We start from the raw sequence: 19,826 nt of genomic DNA, 5'->3' as shown, positions 1-19,826 counted from the left end.
TTCCTTGTATCCTGGTTACACATTTTAATGAAAGTCAATCAAACACTTCTAACAAATTCATTGACAAATTGCTTGGCACAATTTTTTAGTCTATTTCGAGCAGTTATAAGCCCATGCGGGAAATTGAAGTTATCGAAATATCTTCTACAGTTTCATTATTAATAGGGTATTACCGTATTATCTCAAACACGATCGTTCAAAAAAATTAAAACTTTATAAATGAACGAACCATCAGAAGTTTCTTTGATAATTCGAAGAATTTTGCCGCTGTTCTGCTTATATCTGCGTCTGATGTCACTTGATAGGAAATCGCCAAAGAATTGGGATTGCAATCTCCATAACAAATAAACTTTGATGTAATGTACTATTAGCTGATGTTTAATATGTCAGGACCTTTTGCACGTCATCTCAAATACGTACAAAGCCAAATTTCAATGGTTCTGCTCTACACGGGAAAGAACTAAGAAGTCTGAATCCATGGTTTATCTTTTTATTTCCGTTTGTGCAATATGAAGAATTGCATATTTAGGAAGAAAGTCTGAGTAAATAATTTAGTGTGATGGTTAATACTCATTATCAACAAATTATATCGCCATAATCCAGCCGAGTGTCGTCACGACAGGCCCTGACCTGAGCATTGAAAAATAAATTTCCGAAGAAGTTCCATGTATGGCTAAGTAACTTGTATAATATAGAGCGATTCCAACGTTTATTAGGTCGTAGGCATGTCGCCGATTCTTAACATCGCAGAATATGCACAGCCTGTGACGGTTTCAAACCCACACCTCACTGCTCCAATTCTGGTACTCTGAACTTTAACCACTGGGCCACCCTAACTTTAATTTACCCAGCCAACTTGGAACGGAATATCTTGGAAAGACAGGAGGCCTCTTTTGTTTTAGGCTTACGCTCAGTTCAGTCCTCTTTTTTTTTTTTGTTTATTTTGCTGGAGAAGTTCTTGAAATGATTTTTTGGAAGCTAGCGTAAATTAATGGATATTGGATTCAGTTGAAGTAGTTCTTGGTACGTTGTAATTTTTCAGGAATAAATTTGCTTCTTAGCCTTGCCTTTCTTAAATTTTGTGTGCAAATTAATTTTAATGATTAAGTTCAAGCTGATACTTGTGTCTCAAGCAAAAATATAACATACACTCATGTAAACGAGTAATTAATCTCTTAATATACATCGTTAACCTCATTACAGTTAGTGTGGAAGTTCTTAGAGAAGAAACCTCTTCCTATCTTGACGGTGCTTTTTCCTTCGTAAGACCATATATTATGATGATCATAATATATTGATATATTATCGACCAACGGCAATGCGCAACATTTGAACTGAAGTGTTGTAATACGGGATAGAAACGAAACAAATTTCGTAATTTTTTATTATAAAATGAAAAGAAATTTCAGTCAACAATAAAGAAATTAAGACAATTTATATCGTAAACCTCAGTGATAACGAAGAAAACCTGGACACGCAAAATTACACCGAGTTATCAAAAATTCACAATTGGAATTAATAAATGCTTATGAGATACAACAGCGAGTTGTTAAGCTTACAATTTCAAGAGGGCACAGTAGACTTGAGTTCCCGGCTCGAACGGATGATAGGTGCTTACAAGTCAATTGGTTCCGCAGTACAATGACTTGTAAGTGCCAATTCAATGAGTTCAAAACGATGAGTCACTTGTATTAATTACCAGATACATGGATTTTATGCACTAGACAGGCCACCTGAGGCAACCAATATTTATGGGGGACATGGGGAATAATTTCATGTACGTAGCTTGAAAATTTCTGGAACGAAAATCGTGTCAAGCTTAGGGTAATCGTCTCAAGTTTGGGGTAATCGTCTTGAGTACCTATCAGGATTTAGTTCAGGGCATAATCTGGTTAATAAAAAATGTGGATTAATTGCAGTCCAGAGTATTATTGACCTTCAAATAGAAATCTTATTGATAAAGTAAGATTACAATATACAGATTGGATAATTTTATCAAATTACTACAAGGTGATCACATCTGATTATTATATCGATGATGAAATATCAAATTAAATCATAAATTACATCAAAGACTTTATGTCACTGACAAATTGTTTACTGGAATCATCCAAGAATGCATAATAGTTATGAAACAATCTGCTGCTGTTGAAATTTATGAAAGGTTTAGGCGACATGCTCGTAATAAAGCTGGATCGTTACTTCTCCTCCAACACCAAATAAAAATTGACTTTACACTTAAATTACGACTGAATGTAAAGATATTTCAATTTACATCTACATCAGTAATCCAAATTTATGAGGACAATGAAGCGTGTCATGTTGACCCACTCGGATCACCTGCTCATTGCAAGCACAAGCTGTCATCGTCAGCTTACATTTCTCTTCTTAACGAGAATGCGGTCTGATAGAAATTATCTAGGCTTACCAAATACTGTGATTGTGATACAAATGCCAAGAAATATACTGATTTCCATAGCACTGTGAATCTTGGTACTAATTAACTAGATGGTTTTCCGAAGGAATTCCTATTGCTTGTTACACGCTTATGTTGAATCGTTCTACGTACAACATGGGATTATGTTGATCGTTCTACGTTCAACATGGGATTATGTCGATCAGTATTACTTACAACATCAGAAACTTATCCAAATTTGTGTGTGGGGTTTATGCTGTTGAGAGATATTGTTTCCTTTTTCCGTTTCGATGACTTTTGGTGCAGCGAAAGGCAATCACTGTTGGATGGAACCAAGAAATCTAATAATATAATAAATACAGTTAAAATAATAGTGATAACATGGTGATATTAGCTTTGATTATGCTAAGACATATAGGCTTGTCGTGTGCCCTTGAGCACCACCTTGCACCCTAGCTGATTTAGACATCTGGTTGCGGGTTTGGAAACTCCAACTCGCTGCTCTAGTCTTAGTAATCACACCCACTGGGCCAATCAGAGCTCCAAAAAGCTGTATGTTAACATCCAGTACTAAATATAATCAGCGAAAATTCAAGTTTACTATGCGCGAACACATTTAGAAGTGAAAAATTAATAAAACAATATCGACGTATAAACTCTTCATAATTTGCAAGAGGCTAGTATGTTTGATGTAACTGATGCATATATTTCAAATTTTAACTCACGCCGATCGAATAAAATATTGAACGCGTGCGTGAACTTTGATCATTCACTTTTGAACTTAATATTGCAAGTTTAATTGCCTAGTAATTGGTGAGGATAGGGTTGTCTTTTAATGGGTATTATTTATTTTGATTGTTCGCAATCACCATTAGAAACGTCACAATTTCTGCGTACTGATGCCGTCATTAAGCAGCTATCATAAGTCTTTCGTCAGAACAAATCAGCCCTCAACAGCAAAAACCTTTGTCGAATAACACAAATGTTACAAAGTTCAACACAAACGCTTTCTTAAAACTTTTATGATTATGATTTACATTAATTTTATCTTATAACTAGGATATGTACATTGATTGTCTGGCAATTCTGCGACAGGGTTGGATTATGCATGCTATTCCATATAGTTTGGAGTGACCAACTCCTCCAGATGACCGAAGTGAGAAGAGTAGAGTTTATAGGTCAGATATTTCAAGGGAAGTTCGAATAGGAATAGTCTCGAGAAAGCCGCGTCTAGAGAGTCAGCTGTATGGGTTAACACAATACGCAATCATGAATTATAGAATCAATGAGCAGGTATAATGCCAAGAACTTCAATTGAACAGAAATGAATCTTTATGCATCTCTGAATCTTAGAGATTCGTTGTTAAAATATACGAGATGCGGTGCTGGAAGAAAGGTCGAGGGATTTCAGTTTGGGAGAGTGGAAAAAGGGCTAACAAAAACGCGCATTTTATAAATTTTTCTATTAAGATTAAATGCTCGCAAAAGCCACTATTTAATTATTGCAATTATTGCATTTACTATTTTATATGGGATAATTTGTACTGGGAAGTTACTGGTCGACAGAAAAACTTGAACACTGAAGCTTTAATTTAGATTTTGTCCACAATGCATTAAATGGAGGTAATGCTTCTGCCGCGTTCCGCTCTGAATGACTGATGTGTCATCACATATCTAATGGACTATTCTCTTTTTTAATGGACTATTCTTTAGCCAACAGGAACACTGATCCTAAATAAGCCATCCGAACGACTAATTCCTCGCCAGTCATGTAATTATGAATAAATATTCATCGAAATTTTGTTAAAACGTTCGAGCTATGCGCTTAGTAAGGCCCCAGGAAGACACCAAATAAGGCCTCGAGACAGAAGGTAGAGCAGACTCAGAGAAATTGAAGCTCAGTTACCAACAAGATAAGAAATACATTATAAATCGACTAAGAACGTCAAAAGTAAATCATATGGGCTTACTTAGACCCATTTAAAAAAAATGTTTATTAAATGTAATCTTGTGCAAAGAAATGTGAGGGACATTGTCCAAAAAACGATGCCCCCCACTGTATGACCAAATGAGTTACTGCATTTGACCTGACGGAAGTGGGTACGTATGACCCATTATAGGCCAAACTGTTGAGATTTTTCATATTTTTTTTAATCAACCCCCATTTTCTTGATGGATCAACGTTTGAAATCTCAGTGCAGTTCTTAATTTCGAGATGGCATCAAGCGGGCCTTATCTCTGCCGCGGAGAGGGGATCCGAGCTACTTATAAAGATATAAGACTTCAAAATAACGTTGATTAAACGTTATTTCAGCAAAATCTATACTCACAATTATGGTTGTTCAACGTCTATTGCCTGGTGGACAATTCAGTCCAATTCAGTTCTCCAAGCTCGTCAAGCAATTAAGTTAGACTTACGAACCCTCTTGTCTAGCTGATCGCGTTAGTACGAGGTGTGCGCTCATCTTATCATGCGCTATCAGGATCTCCATTAAAATATTTTGTGAATCTTGATCTTAATAACAGCGTCTGCGGCCGCTTATATAGCTACCTGCTGTAAATAGCAGCCCAACAAGCGAGACATTTGAAGCCCGCTTGATGCCAATAGCAGATGTCATTACAACAATCTCCCTATCAATTCATTGATTTAGCATCCATGAAAATACATAATTAAAGAATCCATTACTTGAAAGAAACAACATATCTTGACATAACATACATGATTCCCTGAAGATTATTGCTTCATCGTTTATGTAAATAATCAGTACAAGTAAAGATTATAATGAAACTGTGCTTAGATCAGAGCACGAGGAGTGATTGCAAAGGTCGCGAGAATATCACAGCGAAAAGAGCACTTTGAGAGGGAGTAGAGGGGAGAGGAGTAGCACTTACATACCAACACTTAATGCTATGCGACTTACTGCTATGATTGTGCCTTACATTACATTTATTATTAATCATTATCATGATACATATGATCATATGATACGATGCTACCATTCGTTGCCTGAACGTAATCATATCTCGCGTCAAGGAGGTGCTATAGGGAATACAGGGGTTGAAATCAACGAATTAAAATAAAATTGCACGGAATATACAATTATACATATTGCAGTAAAATGTAGCCAATTTATTAAATAAATGGACCTGCATTGTCTTTAATGTTGTGGTGTAAGATATCTAGGGTGCCGTGTGTGGCCATTAGTTACAATACATCTTGTCATTGGCTTATTTCTTTGTGCATTCAACGTAAATGAAGCCCATTTCATTATTACAAATTGTTAAGCAGTATAAATTGTAAAGAGATAACGTAAAACAAATCTGCTCAGTTCCTTACACAGCCAAGCCTTACCCACATCGTAGCCTATGACACATTCCAAGTTCTAGGCATGAGCAACCCACACATGAGGTATTTTGTTAACAATAAGAGCCTCTGATTTAGTTTAAGCTTTATTTTAGGGAATTATTACTTCTTTTCTGTTGGCAGCGACATTGGTTAACACACTGTAAAGGATAGTCGTATTGCAACGCTGCATAGTCCACTCATCGGAGACTTCTGCAAGTTGAGAAGTTGGAAGTTCGAAAAAAATGAATTATTTTTTAGGAAATGAGCAAAATCGTGTCAATGTAATATTCAAATTTATTATTGCTGATGACCCTGGACACAAAAATGAAGCAACAGTTCACAAGTCGCAGCAGAAAGTAAATCGTTATCTGAAAAAAACTTGCAGTAGGCGGCGATCACAAGTTATGCAGGCAGTTTTATTGTTGCTTATTGTTTGTATAAATTAGCGCCGGAACCGTCCAAACCTTGCTTCAGGCTATAACTTTAACTTGACTTAACTTATTTTTATTTTCTATCGCTGTCTTTTTCACCGCATGTTTAGTTATGCAAGTCTTTTAATTATGTTCATATATAGACTAGCACCCTTCATAAAGATTCTTTATGAAGATTGGCTAGCACTCTTCACGAAGTATTCAGCATGGTATTGAACTTCTTCAGCATATGAAAATATTTCAATATCAATATATTGAAGATATAATTTAAAATTTACATTCTTTATCAAGGTTGTCAAACTTAAATTAGAATTTGATTATAAAATGTTTACATTCATTAAACGCTTAAAGACCCATCATGAATAACCTAAATTGTAAGAATTATCAAGTAAAATTAGAAATCATTCTTCAGTTATCTGAAATTTTAACATTTTAACTTACTTAACCCGGAGACACTAACTCTTCGAACACTTTTAACTTAACCGGACAGTACTGGGAGACAGACGCGCAAGCTGGCTGCAAAGAGCGTCTACTCAGTTTGGGCAAATTTCTCCACGATTTACATGTTGCCGAGTTAGTCAATATTCATTAGGCTTAATCTTATACGAAACTAACATGCGTTGTTTAACGAAATATTTTAAAAAGAATTCTTTGGTGCATTTAGAAAATTTAAGTTGGTACGTTATCTTAATCTGGTTCTTAGAGCTTAAGCTAATCATTTCTTACTAGACTAACATCTTCATACGTAGATTAAGCAGAATCACCAACCATTAACTTAATATTATTGTTTTACAAAGCTCTTAGTTATTATTGAACAGGAGGTTGACTAAGGCCGAAAGCGTTCAGGACTACGTTGACGACCGTGATCGTAAATAGCATGACACCTATGATGTTGTTAAGGATGTTTGCGGCGAACTGTTGATCAAGTTTGTTGATGTTCAGAGCTCCAATGATCAGAAACAAAATACCCACCAGCACCTGCGGCGGGTAAACACAATTTCAGTAACTAGTTATTCAGAAATTTATTGTCAACACAAATTACAAGCTTGCTAATGTAAAAGCATTTGGGTATGCAGGTGATTACGTGCACTAAGTTTCACTCAAAACTTTGCTTTGAAAAGCTGACACATTTCACACAATATAAATGCTACCTAGCATAACCGACAAAAATTTAAAATTTATTTTCTTAAAATACAGTTAAAAATCGCTTGTTTATTTAGTTGCATTCCGCCTAACCGCATAACCACTACCGAGTCCTAGTTTGATAGCATCGTTAGAGAGAATCATAAAGCTGAGACCAGCCGACACTATATTCAATATGTACGCGGGCACGACCACGCTTTTCTTGTTGATGTCCAGTATGGTAAGCACTCCACATACGATGGCCAGAAGAACCTACAGAGCAGATACGGCCAGGGTTAGACATGTCAAGTTCTGTGACTGCTGGAGCACATATACAAGTCCAAGCTATTTGACTCTAGTTAAATTTAATGCTACTATTGAACATATCACGGGCTGATTTATAATATTCCTACAGGCGATCAATGAGATTTCGAGATTTGGGTGAGAGACTCGTTAATATCCGCTGTAATGCGGTTTTGCTTGTCATTTTGCGGTTACCAATGAACTTTTACATAAGCGCCTGAATTCACGTTGAATGATTTGTTTTGGGTCTTGTTTCACACAGAATTTTATCTTTCGTATTTAATAAATTGCATTTAAGCCGATATTCAGTGGAACCCCTCGATGTTTACTTGCTCTAAAATGGCAATTGCGAAACAGCAAACAGGTCTACGCGTTAATGACTGGAGAGTCCAAAGAGAAATTGGTCGGATACACCCCGAACGCCGTCAGTATTATGTTCAGGATCGCAATAATGTAGACGGCGAAGAGGTTGAAATAGCTCAAGAGTTCCGCGGAGATCTTGTACTCAACCCTCTCTAGGCAACAGTCGTGAAGCATGTTCAGAGTGAGGCTGAGGCACGCCACCAGCAACTGCCCAGGACAAGACGCTGCCTTACTACAGGGTGATGGCCAGGCTTTAGCTGCCATCAGCTGCCACGGTAAAGGCTAGCGGGACTAAAGGGTAATGACCATTCTTTTACCTTGGACAACGGCGGTCAACAGCTGTCCTGAGCAAAACTTTCGGAGCTAGAGAGGAATGATTATTCGTTGACATCGGCCTATGGCCGCCATCAGCTGCTCAGGACAAAATGACGCTGAACTTTTTGAAAGGGAATGACCATTCGTTTGCATAGGACAAAGGCGGCCTTCAGCTGCCTACGGTAAAACTACGCGCATCTAAAAAGTGATGACTATTCGTTTGCATGGGGAAAAAAGAGACCATCAGTTGCTACGGAAAAGGCTATGCGGGACTCAAGGGTAATGACAATCCATTCACCTTAGACAAAGGCGACCATCACCTGCCCAGGACAAAACTAAACAGACGTAGAGGGTAGTAATCTTTCCTTTACGCCCCACAATGTTCACCTTCAGTTGCCAACGACAGATCTGGGGCTCGCTGGTGGTGATTCTCTTCAAGTTATTAAGTAACTATTACTGCCAGTATATGCATATTAAGGAACATCGTACTTTTTTACTGTATTCCCTTTTCATTACGTTGAACTATAACCGCGAGAAGCTGGCTAGTACAAAACTCCGCCTATCATGACATGATTATTCACCTTTAAAACCACTTCTAAAGTGAGCCACACCAAGTCATTCCTAACGGAATTTATATGTATGCCGTAATGGAATAATTTTTGCAGTGTAAATCTCGTTTATGAGACGAAAAAATGCAATAATGAGGATTTTGAAAATCTAGCGCGAATAAGCAACAACGCAGGGAAAAAGTTGAATAACGGAAGCTATAATTGCTTGCACAAAGCAGATGTTCAGCAGAAGCGTGTGCGAAGTTCACTATCTCTGCGGGTACACCACACTTACAATATTGCCAGAGTATTCGGATGTTGTCCACGTGGATACCCAATACTTGTAATATTGTCTGAGGATATTATCACTACAAAAATCAAGCAAAATTATTGTCATTAAAATAGATCTAGTGTAAGACGCCACGAGTTTTGCTTATGATGGTCACCCAGGTGACCCAGAGAGGCACTTTAGATCTCACCTGCAGGACCAGCGAGGTGACGATGAGGCCGACCATGAGCTCACCTGCAGGACCAGCGAGGTGACGATGAGGCCGACCATGAGCTCACCTGCAGGACCAGCGAGGTGACGATGAGGCCGACCATGAGCTGGTAGTTGTCGTGCTTGTCGCCGAGGTTGAGAACGTATCGCAGCTGCGAGGCGTTGGCTGTCAGGAGGGCGATGTCGAGCATGCCCTGCGCGATGGTCTTGCGCGTCGCGTACGTGTTCGGGTTGAGGGTCTTGCGCCCCTGTCGGACACAGGCACGTTAGTGAGGAGGTTACGACCCCTGTTATTACTTACACAAACCCCTGTTATTACTTACACAAAATGGCAGTATTGAGGACAAATAGGTGCTATTGTTGTGGATTAGAGTTTTTAAAGAAAAATTAAGGTGGGTTAGAGGTATTAGAGAATAGGAGAAAGTATTTCTTTTATGAATGAGCTCAAGTTTGGGGGGTTAAAGCTTTGCCCGGCGTCGGTCCTTATCACGTTAACGGCAATAAATATAGGTACCGAAGAAAAGGAAACTGTGTTTGATTGACGCTTGAGCCTCGAGTCGCAAATTAAAGAACAATTTTTATACCAGATCAGTGAACTAAAAATTTAAAAGCAAAGTAAACATCAAATAAATTCACTATATCTTCATTTAAAATGTTTCAGAGACGAAACGTTTCCATCATACTATAAACATCTTCATCATTAGTTAAAAAAATATTATAGTATGTAAGTGAAAGCATAGCAGCAGTAAAAATCTAAATATACAAGAAATAGAATAGAATAATAATAAACCAATTAGTCATCGTTTAGTTACATCAATCACTAGGCTTCGCTAAAAGTAACGTTTTTTCGTATCCATGCATCGTGTTCTACGGGAGAGGCAACTTGAGTTTGGCCCTAAAATTTACGAAAAGCGTTATATTTACGATGACCCTCATCTACACGCGTACCCTCATATTTTTGAGGACCCTCATATCTTGGAGGACCCTCATATCTATGAGGACCCTCATATCTATGAGGACCATCATATCTATGAGGACCCTCATATCTATGAGGACCCTCATATCTATGAGGACCCTCATATCTTTGAGGACCCTCATATCTTGGAGACCCTTTACTAGGGGACATCACGGGAAGCCTTGGACCCTCTGCCTTAAAGGGGCCCGAGCGCCTGGGCCACGGGACATCAATCGATGACGCTATTCATGCGGCCTGCGGCAGTGCTCCATGCTCCAGAGGGAGAATACATGTGGCCTGTCAGGCCTGCAGCAGTGCTCCATGCTTCAGAAGGAGGATCCATTTGGCCTGCCTGGCCTGCAGCAGTGCTCCATGCTCCAGAGGGAGGATCCATTTGGCCTGTCAGGCCTGCAACAGTGCTCCATGCTCCAGAGGGATGATACATGTGGGCTGTCAGGCCTGCAGCAGTGCTCCATGCTCCAGAAGGAGGATCCATGTGGCCTGTCAGGCCTGCAGCAGTGCTCCATGCTCCAGAGGGATGATACATGTGACCTGCCTGGCCTGCAGCAGTGCTCCATGCTCCAGAGGGAGGATACATGTGGCCTGTCAGGCCTTCAGCAGTGCTCCATGCTCCAGAAGGAGGATCTATTTGGCCTGCCTGGCCTGCAGCAGTGCTCCATGCTCCAGAGGGATGATACATGTGGCCTGCCAGGCCTGCAGTAGTGCTCCATGCTCCAGAGGGATGATACATGTGGCCTGCCAGGCCTAGAGCACCAATGATCTCGCGAGATGTGCCACCAAAAGGGCTTAGGTATTAATCAGTGAATGTTCATGCACTGGCTTTAATAAAATGCAGGTATAAGAATGAAAAGACTCAAATCATTCTGCTGGTGGGAAAATTAGAATTGTCTCTGGTGGAGCGTTCAGAGCGGCTTTAATGAAGTAAGTCAGGCTGGCACAGCTGACGCAGTCTTTATGAGCCAGTAGAGCACAGCTGTTACGGCCTGCAACGGCCTGCTTAGCATTACTGTAACGGCTGGCGAAGAGTTAGCTACACATTGCTGGTACGAACTGCAACGGCTTGCTTGGTTCGGTTGTCGCGGCCTGTAAAACATTGATGCACATAGATGTAACTGCCTGCAACGGCCTGCCTAGCCCACCTATTAAGGCTTACAAGGGCTTTTTTTTTAACATTGCTGTGATAACGGACAACGCTTTGCTTCACATAGCTGCTACAACCAGCGACAGCTTAGTTGCATGTCACAGCTGTTACACAGTCCGTAACGGCGATGCAGTGTCGGTTGGGCCAGCAATTGCGGTTACAACGTACGTCAGGCGGTTGGAGGACGTCCGAGGACAGTTCCTTGTTGTCATTTAATGTATTTTTAATGGATCGTTACCTGAAACTCGAATGTGGAGAAATACCAATTTAAATTAAATTGTGGAGACGTAAGGGTTTTACTTCTGGTTTTCGTTGAAATTCTTGAAGTAAAAGATATTTCTTGGGGACATTCGTGCCAAAGAACGTCCATTGGCCCAGCGTTGGTCAAATGCAACCTTCTGCTAATAATCATGCAATATCTTCTTAAACACACGATTTGAGGTCATAAGTTAAGTAGACGCCATGACCTCGTTAACTCCTAATTAGACAGCAGGGAGCTGCCGTGCTGAACGGCATGAGGTGGGTTATTTCATAGGTCAGTATGACGATCTTTATAGAAGTCATTTAAATGCTGCACTTTACGAATTTTAGATCATATTTTCCACACGAAAAATGGCGACAAAAAGACAGTTACTCTAATTGCAAGCGCTTTTGGGTTGTTGAAGGGGTTAAATTATGCAACCCGTTTCAATATCCATTGAAAAAACCATGCAGCTGAGTGTATGAAGTTTCAATGTTGATTGTAGCATCATGATCAAAATTTATTCATGCATGAAATTCAAATACTGAAACTGAATCCATATTACCCATGATTTTACAAAATCCATCATCATACAAGGGGAAAGAAAATACTGTATTTGTCAAATCTATTCCATATTCTTACATAACTTCTATTCGAATATAATTCTTGTTTCTATGTAGACTGAGCAAGAAGGCCATTTGGCTTGCGGTTGCCCTGATTCAACACAAGAAAATAATTCAAGCAGCCATCGCACGAGCAACAATTTCTGAGCGAGAAATTCAGGATGTCATGCGTGTAATGGCGTCGCTCAGCTCCACCAGCGGCCTTGTGTATAATGACCATCAGGTTCCCTTGGACGCCTCACGGTCGTCCGGCGATAATTCGACCAAAATTCTTGGTTGTGTTGTAGGACACGTACGAGGGGGGGGGGGGGGACTTCCGTGGAGTTCCGTCCCCCTTGTAATGGGGGGCAGCGGGTGGCCTTCAGACCTTGGGGGGTGTTCTTGGTGGTGGTTTGTGTGGTGGTGGTTTGTGTGGTGGTGGTTTGTGTGGTGGTGGTTTGTGTGGTGGTGGCTTGTGAGGTGGTGGTTTGTGTGGAGGTGGTTTGTGTGGTGGTGACTTAGGTGATGGTAATTTGGTTGGGTGATCCTCCCCTTGCCGAGGAAAAGACCCTACAGACCGCGTGGCCTCCGGGACTTATAGGCGAGATGGACAGACCGAGACGAGGGAAGATAAGGATAGAACGAATGGAAAACCAACGGAGGACACGGACGGAGAGAGGAGCTGGGAAGTGGACAAAGGACAAAAGGAAATAATTTTGTTGGTGGAATACTTGAGAGATAATGACGAAAGGCAGAGATGAGTGAGTATATTTAAGAGTAACTGAGAGTGAGTCGAGTCGGTGTTAAAGGAGCTACAGATCGTGTGGGAACAACGGGTGAGGAACGGAGACAGATTAAATAGAGAGATTGACGAGAATATTCCGACAAGCAATGACGGAGGAGAATTTACTGAGTGGAGAGGGTAATGGGGGAAGGAAAGAAAAAATATGAATATCAAATCCGAAGGAAAGAAGTTCCATCTCTATAATTCTGTCATGATGAAGAAGGAATGAGTGATGATGGGGGTGAGAGGAGGAATGAGGCAAATAGCCAGCGGGGTAGTGCAGGGATTTGGGGAAGAGAGGAAAGGGGCAAGGAAGGGAAGGAGTGGGGAGTGGAGGGGTGGAGTGACGCACCTGCGTATATTGATTAGCCAGAGACACCTGAGTGGCTGCCCCGGGCTAGAGGTTCCCTTTAATGAACCCAGAATGACGGCCACAAACTCTGCGGGGTTTGCACATCGCCACACACGCCACAGAGTTTGTATTTCGCCACACACGCCGTGGAGCTGGCACTCAGCCACACACAACACAACGATTGTACTGCGCTGCGTACGACGAGGAGCTTGCAATCCGCCGTACGCCACATCCTAGTGTCAAGTTGAAATTGAATCCCGCTACACCTTGACCCAATAGGAATAGTGATGCTAATGCAACTTATACACGCGTCACAGACATTGCGAATGAGGTATGATACATCACCAGTGGCATGGTTTAGCATTGATCAGATTATTAGTTTAATTACATGTAATTTAAAATAATGAAGAGGGATTTGTCTTTTATTTGTCGATTCAATGTTTTGATGCCTGCCTGTGAATTTTAGATTATTTAGTTACAGTACTTTTGTTCTTGGATGACTGACGATGGAGCGGGACTCTGAAACAATTTTTACGGTGAGTTTTTGTGCCATTTCTTTTCTTTTTAATTCCCTTTATATTGGCGAACAAGCGATCTTAGTTCTTCAATTAATGAAGGCAATTATCACCAAACACAGATGTGGTAGTCTTTGGTGACGAGCCAACGCTCGGTCGTGCGAGACGCGCGCTGTGCCGATCAAAAAAGGTTAGGTTAGGTTAAACTTACGTCGAGACGCGATGCTGAGAAATGCATATTAGAGGCAGCGGATTATAATGGTAAGTTGATTATATTGATTATAATGTTAAGTTGAGGTAAGATGGACTATAATTATTAGTTGTATCTTATGGCCACGCATTATGCGGTCAAGGTTAGGAAATAAAGTTTTCTTTTGGAATGTTCTTCTTGAAATATTGACCGATTACGTGAAATTGTAATCCTGCATATATTTTGGATTGTATTTCTGTTGCATATATAATTTGTTTTTTCCTCTATTTGCTTTCAGAAATCAATTGTAGTGCGAGTATGTATAAAACAACAGATATCAGTGCAAGCCATTCTACATCACAAGATATTTGACGTCGTCGCCTCATGAGATCGATGAGACATGAAAATCTTCAGGATATTCTCTCCCTGAAATGCTGGAGAGTGGATACGTTGCAATGTTTCATCAAGGTACAAATGCCTTAAAACATGAATGTTAGTGCAACATTACATGAATGTTGCACTTCCTGTACAAGTAACTTGATCAGTTTGATCGTCAATTATTGTGCCACTCGTGTCATTTGTTCATTATCTTCTCAATTATTAATTTATTTCAGACTTTTGATGTTACATTTCTTCCTGCGCCAGCTCGATAAGTTGGGTTGAATGGCTGAGATCGTATCATGGATACGGTCAACGAACTCACATCCCCTATGAGGAATCACAGCACAAGTTATGGCCGACAGATCACCGGCCCCTCATTGACCGCCTGTAACACGGCTATAACGTTCTACTATAACATTGTTATGTTGGCTTTAATACGCCGGCAATTTATTCTTCGTCACGGCCCCATAACACGAGATGCGTTCTCGGTTCTCCCGCAACCGGCGTTCGAGGTTAGGTTTGAAGATGATGACGTCATCGTAGGAGGCTTGCTTACATGGAGGATACGTGGCATACGTTGGGCCACCTGCCGTGGCACGTGTTGCATGTGCCAATAATTAATAAATGAATAATTTATATGCTGTTTCCATTGCGTAGACTGCTTTGTTCTTTTCTGTTTGACGTTTATATTTCAGTACATAACACCATGATGTAAATTTTACAATTCGTTTCTCATTTAGCTTGACCATAAACTTTTTGCGACGCAAGTTTTCCTGTCTGGTCAATAACTAAATACCTTGTATGGATCTGCAATAATCCATCTTTCGAGTGACGTCATTGCTTTGAGCTATGAGTGAACTGCGACTACTGTTCTCTACCATTCTTATTGTCTATATATAAAGAGACGTTAAATAATGTCCAGTTCATAATTAAACAGATCAAACAGCTTAACTCACGACAAATTTTCATCTCATTCCATGATGTAATAATGAATAATTATCGCCTCAAATGCACTTCATCCAGCTACTGAACCTGAGGTGACCAGGCAGATCGTTAACGGTTCCAGTCGTCCTCGTCATCGACGAGCTCATCGTTGTGAGGCGTGTTTACTCGTCGTCATGGCAACTCCAGCCGCCTCGTACAGCTTGTAAGGGGCTAGGCACCCTTCCTGGAATGCCTGGAATATTATCCAGGGCCGTACCTATGGCTATGGTAATATCGTCGTGATCATGGAATTCCTGGATTACAATCCCTGATGTCATCCATGGCAGTATCGTCGTGAGTCTGGAACACCAGGAATATATTCCTGGGCCGCATCTATAGTAACATTGCTGTGAGCCTGGAAGGCTGGGGAATACCAGCTATATAATAGATTTAAGTATATATTAAGAAATTGATTTTAAATAAAAATGAATTAGAGTCATAGAGCAAATTTAAATGAATTAGAAGTGAAGGTGCTCATTTTCAGGCGATAAACGTAAAACCCATAACAATGGAAGGTGTTGTGCGCTACGGCCGTAGCGAAGAAGATAGGCTTGCCCAGAAGATAGGCTTGCGAAGAATTGTTTGCGATAACTGAATATAATGACGGCGTATCAACTGGCATCCTCATCCGAGAATCACATATTTTACGTTAAATTAAGAAACGTATGATAAATGTAACGGTGGAGAGTTTTTCGAACGTTTCTAGTACATTCGAAAGCAAAATGCGACTATGAAAGCCTTGAAGTAATCATGTGCTGCTGCCTGGTAGCACGTGTGCGTGACACGTAATCGCTGCAATCAATCGACACGCACGCAATCAACTCCCATGCAATCAATGCGCACGAAATCAACACGCAAAGAAGTTCATCCATGGATAACTGCATTTCTTTCTAATCTTATGTGTAAATATAAATTTTAGGATGACTAAAGTCGACTCTCATTTTCCATGGGAAAAAATTCGTGCTGTAAAGGTGCTTGTTGCAACATGGATGAAGCAAAGTTTACTCTGAATATCCATTCATTCCACCGGAGAGAACGAACTGACTTCCAATTTCCGTGCAAACTTTCACTCGGCATTCACTCGCTGCACCTCCCTTCACTTTCTCGTGAACATCCATTCGTTCACTTTCATGCGCTGCTTCACTTTGTTATTGCCTTTGTATTTGTACCGCGACTTTTCCCTGAATGCTTTGGCATTGAAACTGCAATGTTTTGACGGCTGAGTTTAATAATGTTTCATTTGTATTCAGTAAGCAGTTTGTAGAACGTTATTGAGTTACTTTGGAATTGTGGTATTTGTTCCATTGCAGATCGAGTGCACAAAGAGAAGTTGGAGAATAAATTAAGTTTTTTAGCAATGTACGGTATGTAATAGTTGTTCCATTTATCAGTAATTATTTTTTTTGTTATTATTGTGATGCATAATATCATTTTATTGTAACTTCATTATCATCATCAAGTTGAGGCACATTGATTTTATTAACATCTCTACAGGAAACTAAACTTCATGTCTATACACGCTGCTATGAAGTCTGAGCTGCAAGTGCCGTATCATTCCCCCCTAAATACTCCCCACTCCTCCCCTCTCTTCTCGCTCACACAGCCCACCTCCCCATTATCTTCTTTCTTGTCACTCACTTAACCCACTTCCCCATTCCCCACCTTTTTCGTCACTCACATACCTACCTCCCCATTCCCCCACTTTCTTGTCACTCACTCACCCAACATCTCTGCTCCCCATCCACCCCTTCCTTCCCCCCGTTTTTAACGTCAATTGACCAGCCACTAAATGACCGTTGTTTGTTTACTCTTCGTTCCGCCTTAGTAACGCGCTATGCAAGGACGACGTCAACACACGCATCGTCAGCCGTGCTCATGCAGCGTCACGGTCATGTGCGTGGTGTGGCGAAGGAGAAGTTACGGGTTCACGGCACCTATTGTAATGGGTGTGACTTAGGTGACCGAAAATTGGAGTTCTCGTCACTTAGTTATGGGTGCGACTCATGCCGACGAATATATGCAGGTTCACTTCACCCATAGCTTTGGGTGCGACTCATGCCCACGAATGTACAACCATCAATGAAGCACTGGCTTGCAGGTTATAACTCATTCCTATGAAGTTCGAAATTTCAACGATGATGGGTAAAATTCCAGATTGAAGCTTGTAAGAATTGCTTACTGCAGAACTATCATCCACGTACTTTTTCTTCAATCATCGATATATTGACCAGGATATTAAACTGGTCAATATACGTGAGGCATCACAGATGCCACAGTCACAAGAGGCATCACAGATGCCACAGTCACATGAGGCGTCACAGATGCCACAGTCACATGAGGCGTCACAGATGCCACAGTCACATGAGGCGTCACAGATGCCACAGTCACAAGAGGCATCACAGATGCCACAGTCACACGAGGCATCACAGATGCCACAGTCACACGAGGCATCACATATGCCACAGTCACAAGAGGCATCACAGATGCCACAGTCACACGAGGCATCACATATGCCACAGTCACAAGAGGCATCACAGATGCCACAGTCACAGGAGGTGTCACAGATGCCACAGTCACACGAGGCGTCACCGCTCGCTAATGCATCAAAAGGCACATGATATAACAGCAATTGTTGTATAGCTTTATTAACACTACATGGCTCATTGTACATTACTTCTACACTTATATTTTGCAACATGACAGCACCTAATTTTTAAATATTCGTTACCATCTGAATCCGAACCAAGCTGTCAAGTCCCCACCAATTAAATCACTTTGAAATAATATTTATTCAATGTTGATTAGTGGAAAAATCGTCCAATTCAACGTTGATAGCTGGAAGAGCAGCAATAGTAAAAATGAATTATAAGTATGATTAAACTAATGTAATTGTTCCAATGTCCGTACAAGCCCTGTTGGTATCATTGCAGGGCGTGAGATGTAAGTTAGAAAACACAGAAAAGTTATGAGTCGTGAACAACTGTCATAAATAAGTAATAACATTGCAATTGGCAACCTCGAGTGCCAATATATCCGTGACATTAGGCAGATAACAATAACACAACTACATATATTTATTCATGGGTACATTTACGTAACATGAATTCAACTACGTATACTACTAGTATTTACCCAACTGCTTCCACATACTCACGCACTTGTCTAGGCAGAATAAACTCGTACAACTCCACTTACCAGATCGTCCACCGGTTCGATGGACATCTACCTGCTCTACTCACCAGATCGTCCACCGGTTCGATGGACATCTACCTGCTCTACTCACCAGATCGTCTCCCTACTTACGAGGTCGTACGCCGGTTCGATGGACATCTACCTCCCCTACTTACGAGGTCGTCCGCCGGTTCGATGGTCATCTACCTCCCCTACTCACGAGGTCGTCCGCTGGTTCGATGGACATCTACCAGCTCTACTCACTGAATCGTCCGCCGGTTCGATGGACATCTACCTCCCCTACTTACGAGGTCGTCCACCGGTTCAATGGACATCTACCTCCCCTACTTACGAGGTCGTCCGCCGGTTCGATGGACATCTTGGCGAAGGTGCTGGCGTCGAGGCTGTGTTCGAAGACGCGCGCGCGGTTGCCGCTGGACGCGGGCGCGGAGTACGAGACGCCCGGCACGGTGTAGACCGGCGCGAACGGCGACTGATTCATGCGCAGCGATGCGCCAAAAATACGCGCACGCCAACGATGGATATTTTTGGCTAATACTCAATGAATACAAGAGGTGTGAGATTCTAGTCGACAGATTAAGGAAATTGTCAGATTAAAGAAAATAACAACTAAATAATGTGAATTATTTAGTAGTTATGGGAGTAATTAAGGCAGATATAATGAATTTCGATTTAATTTTTCCGACATTGATAGCCAAAGCAATTCATAGATCGAAGCCGCGAGAACAAAGCGAGCGGTGTGCGTGAAATAACGGATGTCACGGCAGAGACTGCGACGATCGCACGCCAGCCTAACACAGGCTTTAATAATTTATTAGGAGCAACAGAAGAAATGAGTTACACTTAAAATAACGCCAGAATTGCTGAACGTAACACACACGATGTCGCAGGTAAAGGTGTGAGGCACAACCAAATCCTCAAGAGGGTTCACGGGACGAGCTTAAGGAAGAAGGAGCAACAAAATGTAAGGGTGAGCGAAGGAAAGCAGGAGCGACGCACAACCGCACGCAATGACGCCTGAGCGACGAATGCCGTGGCGCACCTGCGAGCGATGCAGCAGGTGAGTGTAGCAGGTGAGTGTAGCAGGTGAGTGTAGCAGGTGAGTGTAGCAGGTGAGTGTAGCAG

General features: G+C 41.2%; 1 protein-coding gene across 3 annotated transcripts; it reads right to left on the bottom strand.

The window, feature by feature from the left end:
• Window positions 1–6,042: 6,042 nt before the first annotated feature.
• On the bottom strand, window positions 6,043–19,717 carry LOC108668837 (ninjurin-1). Of its 3 annotated transcripts, none has more exons than XM_018156091.2 (3): window positions 19,033–19,717; window positions 9,412–9,591; window positions 6,043–7,171 (listed from the first exon to the last, which is right to left on the bottom strand). In XM_018156091.2, exons 1-3 carry the CDS (start codon window positions 19,180–19,182, stop codon window positions 7,001–7,003), a joined length of 501 nt encoding a protein of 166 aa, XP_018011580.1. In that variant the 5' UTR covers window positions 19,183–19,717; the 3' UTR covers window positions 6,043–7,000. The 3 variants fall into 3 exon arrangements, with proteins under 3 accessions (XP_018011580.1, XP_018011579.1, XP_047739303.1); XM_018156090.2 differs by having other exon boundaries at window positions 7,123–8,188; XM_047883347.1 differs by lacking the exon at window positions 6,043–7,171 and adding an exon at window positions 9,041–9,323 and having other exon boundaries at window positions 9,368–9,591.
• Between the last annotated feature and the right edge of the window lie 109 nt (window positions 19,718–19,826).

Source organism: Hyalella azteca, unplaced genomic scaffold, assembly GCF_000764305.2.
Source record: "Hyalella azteca isolate HAZT.00-mixed unplaced genomic scaffold, Hazt_2.0.2 contig12678, whole genome shotgun sequence".
Lineage (NCBI taxonomy): Eukaryota > Metazoa > Arthropoda > Malacostraca > Amphipoda > Hyalellidae > Hyalella > Hyalella azteca.
The sequence above is the reverse complement of the archived record's forward strand: the minus strand, read 5'-3'. Positions and strand labels throughout refer to the sequence as shown.